At 39.6% G+C, this 11806-nt stretch overlaps 1 protein-coding gene across 1 annotated transcript; it reads right to left on the bottom strand.

Moving 5' to 3' along the window:
- Positions 1-1968: 1968 nt before the first annotated feature.
- Positions 1969-10057, bottom strand: VPS26C (VPS26 endosomal protein sorting factor C; the record flags this gene model as incomplete). Its single annotated transcript, XM_034752781.1, is given in 5 exon segments — positions 1969-3285; positions 4989-5141; positions 5462-5612; positions 6568-6642; positions 9977-10057. Coding segments are annotated over 5 exon segments (543 nt in total), but the record flags the coding sequence as incomplete, so codon positions are not given.
- Positions 10058-11806: the final 1749 nt, after the last annotated feature.

Consider the following 11806-nt stretch of genomic DNA (forward strand, 5'->3'; position numbering starts at 1 on the left):
AATATTATTTATTTTACATACAACAATAGTTTAGTTATATATTATAGACTTTTAGAAAGAGACCTTCTAAAACGTTACTATGTATTACTGGCACATGAAACCTTAAAGTGAATAGATGAAAACTCAGCCCATCACTTCTGAAAGGTTGCTGACCCCTGCTATAGCAGGTCAATTTTAAGTTGTGCCTTGGAATTTGCTCAGCTCTGCTAACATTTGAGGAAACATGAGAGAGTCATCAACTTCAATTCATGGTAAAGATTAGTCTGTCAAAAAGCCCCAAACCTCTCTGTGGTGGTGAAAAGAGACTATGAAAAATGTAAATAGAGTAAGATGAGAGTCTTTGGGCTTCCACCAATCCCTAATTATGCAGAGCAGAAAAACAAACTGGTAATTTAAGGTTGTGGGGCTCACTAATTACTATCTCCCCACTCTCAAGATGAGGGCAAAAATAAATAAAATAAAAAAAAATCTATTGTTTATGCTGTAAACAGTACAAAATAACTGGACCACTGTGTTCAAAGAACTAAGCTAGAATCCTTCATACCTGAACAATAAAGAAACAGATGTACACAGTGAAATACAAGGAAGGTTATATACATGACTTCCTGCTAACCAGAGCTTAGTTTTTGGAGGACAATCTTTTCCCCCCACCCTGCATCTTTTCAGCCAAATGGCTTAGTAAATGGAAGGGGAGGACTCATGTGCTCTCTATTCCCTCAGGAAAATAAATAGCTTTCCTTCCATTACATTGCTATTACTACCCTGTTTCCCCGAAAATAAGACAGTGTCTTATATTAATTTTTGCTCCCAAAGATGCGCTAGGTCTTATTTTCAGGGGATGTCTTATTTTTCAGAAATGAAAAATGCCTTATTATCGGTGGATGCCTTATTATCGGGGAGGTCTTATTATCGGGGAGGATGCCTTATATTACAACGAGAGGCAAAACTGTAAGTAGGCCTTATTTTCGGAGGATGTCTTATTTTCGGGGAAACAGGGTAGCAGAAAGGGTATCATCCATGTAGCAAGATTAGCTGGGCGCTTTAACATGCGCTCCTCTCCCGCAGATCCAGAATAATCTTCATAGTCTGTCTCACACACTCCAGTAGGTGTCACATGTGAACAAGAACTTCAGTGGGATGATCTAGGGTGGTGTAGTCCTGTGTTGGAGGGTGTAGGTCAACAGTTCCTGCTGTGACAATGCAAGGATCCAATGCCAGTACTTCCTAAACTAAATGCAGGATTCATAGCAGTGTTATTTATACATTGTTTCCATTAGATGTTCATTACATGCTTACAAAAGACCCCTAAACATCTGTAAATTCACATAGCCATTTTGGTATTGGCCAATAGCTGGCAGTCTAATATCATCCTGCTCGTTTGGAAGTCAGACTTCATTTCCCCCGAAATGATCCTGTGATAATAGTTCCAGATCACATGCAAACATTGTTTTTTGCAGTGACTGAGGAGAGGATTTTGTAATTATTTAATGCCAACATGTTGTGCTGATACTGCAAATTGTTAAACTAGATTTTTAGAACTTCAGGTTTTTATTCCTTAAAATATGGAAGTTGCTGAACAAGGATTTTGCCATTAGCCACACCAGAGGCCTGAATAGCCAGCTGGAAAACTGTGTTTTTCTGTTGGATGAAGGGAGGGATAAAGCCAGAATCAGATGTTTTGTCAAGTGTCTTTACTTCAAGATTGAGTTAATGTTTTAGGCACCTGCTCATTTTGTTTTGCAGTGCCTCTTCCTCCTTCCCCCTCCCCAGATGGTTTCATTTGCAAATGTACATTCAGAAAAGGCACACTTTGCCCTTATACATACTTTTTCTTACATTATCAAAAACAAAATTCTTCCACCCTACACCACCTCCCCAAAACAAGAGTCTCCTGGTTTAGTTCCTGCTGTGGCAGTTTAAGCATGTCTACCCAATAAAGAAGTGCTAACTTAAAAGCCTTCCATTGCGTTTTTTTTTTAAATCAGCAAATAGTAAAAAAAAAAAAATTCATTTCTGCCTGGCACATTTCCCCTACCATAGTTACATCTTGACATGTTCAGAAAATGTCAACTAAACCTTCCAATGAAAGGGGAAGCAGCTAGTAACCGGCTCAGATAATACCATATTGCAGGCAAAAGGTTAATTGGGGTGGCCAGAACATAAATATGTTTATGCAGTCTTTAGTAAAGTATTCTACCTTGCAATAAAGTCAGGCACAGGAAAGAGCTAGACTACAATGTAGCAGCCAAGCATACTGACAGCCACTTTCATCTGATGCCTTTGTTGCCACAAGAGCAAAGTACCCACCCACATTTTCGCACCACAACTAGATTGTAGGTAACGAACTCAGTAGTAGGGGGAAAAAGAAATTAACATGGACTGGCTAATCAAGAGCAAGAGGTCTGGCACAACTGCAAGCTAGAACCTCTTTTGACAGTTTGGTCCTCTCACTGCAGTAGAACTTATGCAAGTAACTGACCAAGCTAATTAGAGTGTGATAGTTGTATCAACTTTGTTACAATAAAAAGCTTTAACTCTGAGGTTGTTCCCCTGATTAATGGATTCATTTCCCAATCTAACTGAAACATACTTAGTTTCTTTTCACTTCATATTCTTTGTGTGATGCTGCTCCAATAACGGTGGTGCAATTCCGTAACACCATTCAAAGGTCTCAAAACATTTCCTGAACATTAGGTCTCCCAGCATCCATATGGTGAGGTGGCTTAGAAAACATCTAATCTCTCAGTCTCTCCTTCAAGGACCAATACATAGCAGGGCCTGTTAGCTGTTTAGATACAAGGATCCTTATAAAGGAAACATTTAAAGAGTTAGCACAAGTGTTAAATTATCAATTAATCATAGAAACTTACTGTGTGTTGTGCACGATAGGAATGTGCAAAAAACATCCCTTAAGGGTTCTTAAGGAAAAAAATAGAGAAAGGGAGGCATGGCTGTTGAATTCAAAGAGATACCTGGCAGGGATCTCAGCAGAAAAGCACATTCACTAATAATATCAGAAGATAGACAAAGTGTTTGGTAAGAGTTACAGAGAACTGCACTCCCTTCCAACACAGAAATCAATAGTGGGATGAGCAAATGTTTTAGTCCTTCAATTAAAATAAGTTTGAAGATATGAACTGAATTTCCATTTGGTAGCTGAAGAATTTCTTTGTTCCTCCATTAGCAATTCTCCTGTGGATATTCACACCCTGCAGAGCTTCAGTGGGAAATTTTCTGTGATGAGGTGATCATCATGCAGGAGGACAACAATGTTAACTTCAAACTCTAGGGGAAAAAGAGAGCTCTGGTATTAACTCAAATTGTACAGTAGAGACCATGATAATTCTGTGGCTCCTGCTCTCAGCTTCCTTCACCTTAGATAAATCTTTCAAGCTGTTTTTAGTGTTCTAGGATTATCTGTGCTAGATGATTCAACACTGTAGAAAACAACAGGGCACTAAAAAAAATGACCAATTTCTCCAGCTTATGTGTCAACATATACATAGCTCCATAAAAGATTTGACTAACTGCATTAGTGGTAGCCACCTGTCTAGCCATTATTAGCTAGTAATTTACTGTTGGCATCATAGTAAGAAGTAGATCTTGAGGAGTAATTTGAAGGAGTTTAGGGTAGTGGTTCTCCAAACAAATCCATTGGAGGGCATTGAACATATAAAAGAAGCACAAAAATGGATGATCAAAGTTGGTGAAGCAGAGGAGATGTAATTGGGGATGATACGAAGATACAAAAGTAGGAAGGCGCTAAGTTGTGGAGGGTCCTAAAGGGGCAAGCACAAAAAGCTTTATGTAGTGGAAAAGGAGAAGCGATATAGGGGATAGATTCAGAAGAAGGAAACTTAGTTAGAACTATGGATTATGAAGATGATTTTAGCAGAAACATTTTGAATGTCCTTAAGTGGAAAGTTTGATGAGGTTGTTAGGAAGGAAGGAGGCAACTGTAATATTCAGGAGGGGAGAAAAGGGCCTAGACAAGAGCTTTTATGGTGTGCATTGATGAAGAAACAATCTTGGCAACACTATGGAAGAAGTCGTCGACAGATTTGGATATGGCCTGGCTGGGAGTCAATAGATGGAGTCACAGACAACCCCCAACTTCCAGGCCTGAGTGACCGGGAGAATGGTGGGTGTGTCAGTGATGACAGAAAGGGATAATGGAAGGAAAGCATCACTTTTCAGCATTTTACCCTCTGAATTTCCTGCTGCTCTTGAGAGCTGTAGGTATTCAGCATATTTAATCCCTACTGGAAACAGGTCTTTGCCATTAAAACTGCTTCTCCCAGATAATTTTCCTGGTCAGAACTAGTTTAGTTCTAGTTTAGACCGCTTACGAAACCACTAAGAGTAAGAAGACAGAATATACTAGACAGAGAACTTAGTTTGAATGGAGAAGGTTATAGCTAAAGGAATGGTATAGAGGTTTTTAATGAGACAAATTGCTTGGTATATTTAAAAAGCAACAGAGTCCTGTGGCACCTTTAAGACTAACAGATGTATTGGAGCATAAGCTTTCGTGGGTGAATGCATCCGATGAAGTGGGCATTCACCCACGAAAGCTTATGCTCCAATACATCTGTTAGTCTTAAAGGTGCCACAGGACTCTCTGTTGCTTTTTACAGATCCAGACTAACACGGCTACCCCTCTGATACTTGGTATATTTAGTATTCCCTAAAGCTAGTGGACTAACAGACCTGGAGCCTGAGTCCTCTTTATCCACAACAGGTACTGTTCAAAGAATGGTAGTGCTGATTTCCTCACATTACCCTTGTTAATATACTTCAACTCTGGTATGGAACCACCTCTGTTGGTAAGAAGGTCTCCTTGGCCTCCCTTGCAAAGCTGCTCATTAGTGCCAGTGGTGGTAGTTTGTATTGTGGCCCCTTGCCCACTAGAAACTGAACTGAAACTAGCAGCTTGTTTCACATGGATTCTGAAGGTACCAATATTTCAAAAATATCTGGGTCCGTACCAACTTTGAAATTTGTCGTTTCCAGTGTAGGGCAGGTGAACAGCCTGGGGAATATCATGTATATTGGAATAGACAAGCTTCTGCAGACATCCCCATCAGCAATCTGAATATTCTGAATCTCTGTAGCATCTCTAGCATAACCTTCAGCACAACCTGGAGAAAACAAGTATTAGGGTGAAAGAAAAAAGAGTAGCACTAATTCTATTAGAAAGTTACTGAACATAATTCAAAGGCTGGAGGCATTAGCCAAAAAACAAACACCCTCCCTTTTACCCATTAGAGCTTTGACTTTATGACTGTTTAAAAATTACATCTGAACACCCTATAAATTGATACTTTTGATATACAAAAAGTAACTTTTGCAAATGATTTCTACTACTGCTTTAGACAAGTATGCTATGTCCATTTAGAATATAAATATTCAGATAACCCGTGTGGTATATTCAGATTTTAATGTACATGAAACAACCTACCACAAGTTTCCACACGTACTAACTGTAGCTCAATACTTTTGACTGCAGCTTCTGCATTCTCCACCACCAACTCCCCAGTTAGTGGTTGTGTAATGATGCAGTTAGTCGAGTTGAGATGACCTTTGATGAAAAATTTTGGGAGCGAGGCTCTCTAAATGTAGGGTGGGGGAAAAAAAGTCACATGACTAATCATAAAGAGCACAGAGAATGCTAAGTAGGCAAAACCACCCTTTGTGGAAAGCAGCAGCATAAGAATTACTGAAGTACATAAAAACCCTACATTAAAAGAACATTATTAAGGTTGCAAAGTCAGGCCCTTCAAAAGTTAGAAAATGCCAGGATCAAGCTTGCCTGTGCAATGTTAATGGAGCACCCTTGAGCGCATGCATTGTGATACAGTCTCTAATTACATGGTAACCTGTTTCCCCCCCCCCACTAGGTCCCTGCACAGGATGGACTGTGGATTGGGGATGAATCAGGATTTTGAGTGAAGGAGGCTGTTGCCTGTAGGACCCCTGCTTTTATTTTTTGTGGCAGTTGGAAGGTGTTTAGTGAATGAGGCAGGGGATTGCGGGAGAGAAAGGAGGGTCTCAGTGTTAAGGCAGTTGAATACTGTCCTGAGAACTGATTGCTATCCCTGCCTCTGTCACCATATAGCTACTGGGAAAGTCATTTAAGCCAAAAGTGATTAATTGTGTGTTCCTCATTTTCTGGTGCCCAGCTTGAGATGCTGTGGTCTGATTTACAGAAGTGCTGAGTACTCACAGCCTCATCTGAAGTCAATGGGAGCTCTTGGCTGCCATATTCCACTGACTTGGTTGGTTCCCAGTAAGGGAAATATAAACAAAATAACGTGTAGCCATTACTGAGGAAAACTCTTAACAACACAGCATCAACACAAAAGAACAAGTAGCACTGCTATCCATTAAACTGTTGCTTAGCATTTCAGGAATCAAAACTGGCAAAAGAGGAGAGGAAGAACTATGACTAGTTGTGGAGCAGAATCTAATAGTAGCCACTTATCTCACTCCTCACACCAGTTCACACTAGAGACAAGAGAGTCACTCAACACCACTTAAGGCATTTTTTAAAAACAAAATGTTTACCTCTTTAACATTCTGTAAGGTTTCAGGTGTAATTGTGAAGTCCACTGGGCTTGGCATCAACTTCCCTTTTTGAGGCTGTAATGTAATGAAAAGGTAGTATTGATATTGGATACTCAGTATATAGAGTTTACATGATAATGTACACACATCAAATCATGAAAAGAATCCCTTTTCATATGCCATTACTTGCAAGACCGGTTTAGAAGCTGACCTAATCACTTTACAGTGTCTAACTTTGAACTAGTCTTTAGCAAACTAGGTGTAATTCTTTTAATAAGAAATTGACCCATTTCATGTAAAGTCTATTAGATGTTGCAAAAAAACAGGACATGATTATGACATGGACCAAATACAAGTCACCAGGTGTTACAAAATAACCACATTTTGACATTCTAATTCCTGGATATCCAGAACTATCCTTGCCATTACTGCAATAAACCATGACAAGATGTGCATTACTAGGTTACTGGTGCCTGCCCTGGGCATGTTGTGTTGCGAGTCACAAGGTTAAGTGCTCTAAACCAATAGCCTACTAATGCACACCTTGCCATGCTGTTAAAGTAGGGCTCTTGATTTTACATATCAGTGTTGGCTTTTTTTTTTTTTTTTTTTTTTTTTAAGTTTTGTGAAGTCTGACGCAATGTGTCCTTCCAGTAGCACTCAGCCCTCCTAGTAAGCAGATTTGAGAAAATAGTGGGGAAAGTTATCTATGCACTTTCTCTATTATCCTGAACATATTGATTGTTTTTCTAACCCTCTCTATCTGAAGTGCCCTCCCTGCACTATTTGAACTCCTACCACCACCCCTCCCCCCAGCGAGAGCGCTTTCAGACACAGGTTATGGCCCAGTACCTGTTTTCAACTTACTGGGTCAGATACTCAGCTGGTGTAATTCAGTGTTGTTCCACTGATTTTGCCAGCTGAGGACCTATGTTATTATTTTTTTTAAATCTATATTTGGAATATTTAAAAACCTCTTAGTTTAGCTTTTATGGTAGAAAGTAAGTTTAAAGCGACTTAAAAGGCCCTGAACTGCTGCTGAAATGGCAGTCTGGCACTTCGCACAGAAAGGACAAAATAATTGTCATTTTAATCTTCAGGTAACTGCCTCTCTTCACCCTCATCCCAATGAGGTGCCTTATCTTTGTTCAGCTCCATTCACATTGCAGCAAAGCTTCCATTTAAAATAAGTGTAAGGATTTTTTGTGTGCCAATCAGTGATGAGGGTCCCAGCTGTGCACTGTTGAAAGTTGGTGCAGTGCTTTATCATCATCAGAAGACCCAACTTGAACTTTGCAGTTGTTTTACTCTCCATTACTTTGTGTCCATAGTAGTTTCTTGTGTACAACTGCAAAACTGGGAAACTGCCAGCCATAAACAAACACACATTCTCAGTTATGGGAAAATACAGTTGACAAATTCTGGCAAAGGAAAGAAGGTTAAGGGAAATAATATTGTGTACTGACAGTGAGAATTATATGTACAGTAGAACCTCATTAATTCACACTGACTGGGAGACTCATGGTGAATTACTGAATTTTGTGAACTAATGAGTGCTATTTCTGAAAAAGAAATAAGCAAGAATACTGCGTAATATGTCAAAATAATGAGCAGCTTACAACTGTGGCTTATTTATAATACTTCATAATGTACTAGTTAATGTAGCATAGTACGATTTTTCATTTTACAAAATGTAGGAACAAGATCTCTGCAGTTTCTTGCTATTAAATCTTTGCTGACATGAGCAATTTTTGTGCATGTTATTGAAGTTCTACTGTATTAATTTTCATCACTGATGATGAGGAGAACAAAACATTGTTGAGTATATTAGCACTCTTCTTGAAGAGCTCCTTACAGGAGCTAAGCATCATGTGTGTTCTAGCAAGTTTTGGGTGGAAGCAAATATATTTTGCTTGTTAAGTTTGCGCAGATTATATTGCTTATACATGTGCTCTGCACACATCTATAATCAATACAAATCACAGTTGCACCCATTTTACTGAACATGTTCATGATGAAAGGCAAAAGCAGTTCATGCAATACAGCTAAAAATGTGGGCCTTGATTCTGCAATAAATTCCACATAGGTGCAAGGATCCACTTGCATAGAACTAATTGCAGAATCAAGGCATTAGTTACAATAGTCATTTCTGAGCCCACCACTATCCGTGAACAACTTGATGAGAACAACTTGTTTAGGACACCAAACTTATGTAGTCCCTATAGGTATGTCTACATTGCAATTAAAAATCCACAGCTGGCCAGAGTCAGCTGACTCGAGCTTGCGGAATGTGGGCTAAGAGGCTGTTTAATTGAGGTGTAGACATTCGGCTCTGGGACGCACCCAGAGTTTGGGCTCCAGCCCAAGTGTCTACACTGCAATTAAACAGTGCCTTACCCCAAGCCCAAGTCAGCTGACAAAAACCAGCCACAGGTGTCTAATTGCAGTGTAGACATACTCTAAGAGGCTGTAAACTTGTCTCCAACTAGATGCAGTCCTATTTCCACACCTAGAGTAAGGGACCTAAATCAATAATTTACACATTTGAATACAAGAGGCTTGATATCTTCCCTCCATAGACGCTGAGCACCCAAAGCTCTCAATTTCCAATGGGAGCTCTGGAAGCTTAGCACCTGGGGGAGAGAGAGAGAAAGAGAGAGATCAGGTCATCCAAAAGATACTTATGGGAGCACACATAACCATAGTATCTAGATACTGAGTAGATCAGTACGTATCTAGGACATGAAGGGAACAAGCAGGGAGCGAGAAGGGGAGGACTCAGGGGGAAAACAGGAGGTTTTCACAACATAGCAAGCTCATCATCTCTCAAACATATTTGTGTCAGTTAAAAGAGCACATTTAAAATAAGTTAAGGTGGAAAGGTTATGTAAATTATAGCACAATGAGGTCCTAGTTCATGTCTCAGCTGCTAGGTACCACAGTAATACAAATACACCTCTACTCCTATATAACGCGACCCGATATAACACGAATTCGGATATAACACGGTAAAGCAGTGCTCCGGTGGGGGGGGGAGGGGAGAGGGGGAGCGCGCTGTGCACTCCGGTGGATCAAAGCAAGTTTGATAGAACGCGGTTTCACCTATAACGCGGTAAGGTTTTTTTGGCTCCCGAGGACAGCGTTATATTGAGGTAGAGGAGTAGTAACAGAAATGCTTGAAGCCTGAATACTGCTAACTTCAAAACATAAAAGAAAGCATGACACCAACCTTCCCTCTCCCCCCCCCCAACCGCCACCTTAGGTCTTATGGCTTGCTAATATAGGAGTTGCAACATTACATACAAGTTACAGCATTACATCTTGTGAACATCACCATATAAGACTGGGCACCAAACGTTGCTAAACAGAACAAAACTGCAGAGATGAAAATCTCTATGTTCCAACTTACTGGTGAGTGGACAATGAATTCACAAGTCTTAGTCAGGTCCTTGGCCAGTAGAGAACGTCGCATATCACACCGAAGGGTATACTGTGAGAAAGATTGGGGGATAAGAGTCTTATCAAAGCTTTCTTCCATCTCCAGCATCGACTTAGAGCGAAATCATTCTAGAAACACAAAGTGTCACTGTCTATTTATATTAACATTCCATTTATAAGTCATTTATTAAGAGTCAGTAGGCAACTTATATATTCTTTAATAAATTGTTAATCAATGGTTATAGATGCTGTAGAGTCCAACAGGTTGCTTATAACCATCTATATCATGTAGTACTCATATATCTAACAACCCTATAACATCTATTAATCATTTATCAGCTCTTTATAAACTGAAACTTAAAGTGTAATAATTGAATATCTGTACAGCAATAATGCTCAGAGACCTCACTCAGGATCAGGCCTGATTGCTCTCAATGCTAGTCACATAATAGAAAGATATGTTCCCTACCCAGCACAATTTACAATCGATTTTGTTTACTCTACTAGTAAAAGAAAAATGAATACAGCGTAATGGTAGCTACTCCCAGCCGAAGAATAGTCTTTATGTATTTGTTTAGTCCAATCGTTATTAGCAGAATACGCACCAAAACCTGTCTGCTATATTAATGAGGAAACTGCCTAAAAGACTGTAGTACTAATACTAATCAACAGATGTTATGTCCAGGGTTCTATAGGAACATTACAAGTTCCAGTTAGCACATATCTACTTAAAGCATTGTTTCTCACCCTTTGCAAGTTAGCAACTCATTCAAAACCAAAAATTTTCGTAACTCTTACATGTACTTTAAATGTAAGAAAAGTACCACTGGTAACAATACCAAGTCTATATAATCTGTGTGCATTTTGAGAGGCTGACATAATACTTGACCAGTAAGGGTGTGCAGGGTGCAGATTTTCTTTGGATTATAATAAAAATTTAACGCTTTTTGTTAAAAAAGTGCCCACCCCCCAATTCCCTTTCCTGACCTACTTGGGGGATGAAATCCACCAATTGAGAATCACTGATCTAAGGTACCTGTATGAGCCCAGTATATTCCAAGCACCTCATCATCTTTAGTAGGTTTTTTTTTTTTTTTAATCCTCACAACACTCCTGTGAGGTTGGAAAGTAGCATTTTCCAGGTGGGGAATTAAGGCACAGAGATTCTAAGTGCCAAGTCACATAAGAAGTCTGTAGCAGAGCAGAGAATTGAACCCTCATCTCTCAAATCCCTAACCACTGGAACAACAACTCAGGTCATCTGTTGGAGTTGTATGAAATTTTGACTTGGTCACTCCTAGCATATTCCCTTGCCAAAGCAGAATTGTTCTCTTTCTATATTTTTTAGTGTTTTTCCCAGTCTAGTTTTAAGTGATTCAATAATTCAAGCAATTGTGCTTCCTTCCTTTAGGAGATTACTTCACACTTTAGCAGACATCACTGTTAGGAAGTTATTCCTCGATATTAAAAATCTCTTTACTCTTAAATTGTATTCCTTGATAACTCTAAAGGGAAGTGCCTCCCCTTCCTTGATACTTACACCCCAGAAGCTGCAGGTGAGTCCATGTGGGTGGATACTTACGCCTGTATGGATGTTCCTTGGAGTCAATGGAACTCTGCCCACATGGATCCAGCTGCAGGATTGAGAGCCTAAGGTATCTCCCCCCACCTAAAAATGGACCTCAAAGCCAGTCCCTTTGTCTCTAGTTTTTGTTACAATCATAACCATCTTTTAATGGACCAAGGTGCCCATTATGGAATGCCGTATTCTAGCTGTCATCTCATCAGTACTTGATAGGTT

This window comes from Trachemys scripta, chromosome 1 (genome assembly GCF_013100865.1).
Source record: "Trachemys scripta elegans isolate TJP31775 chromosome 1, CAS_Tse_1.0, whole genome shotgun sequence".
Taxonomy (NCBI): Eukaryota; Metazoa; Chordata; order Testudines; family Emydidae; genus Trachemys; species Trachemys scripta.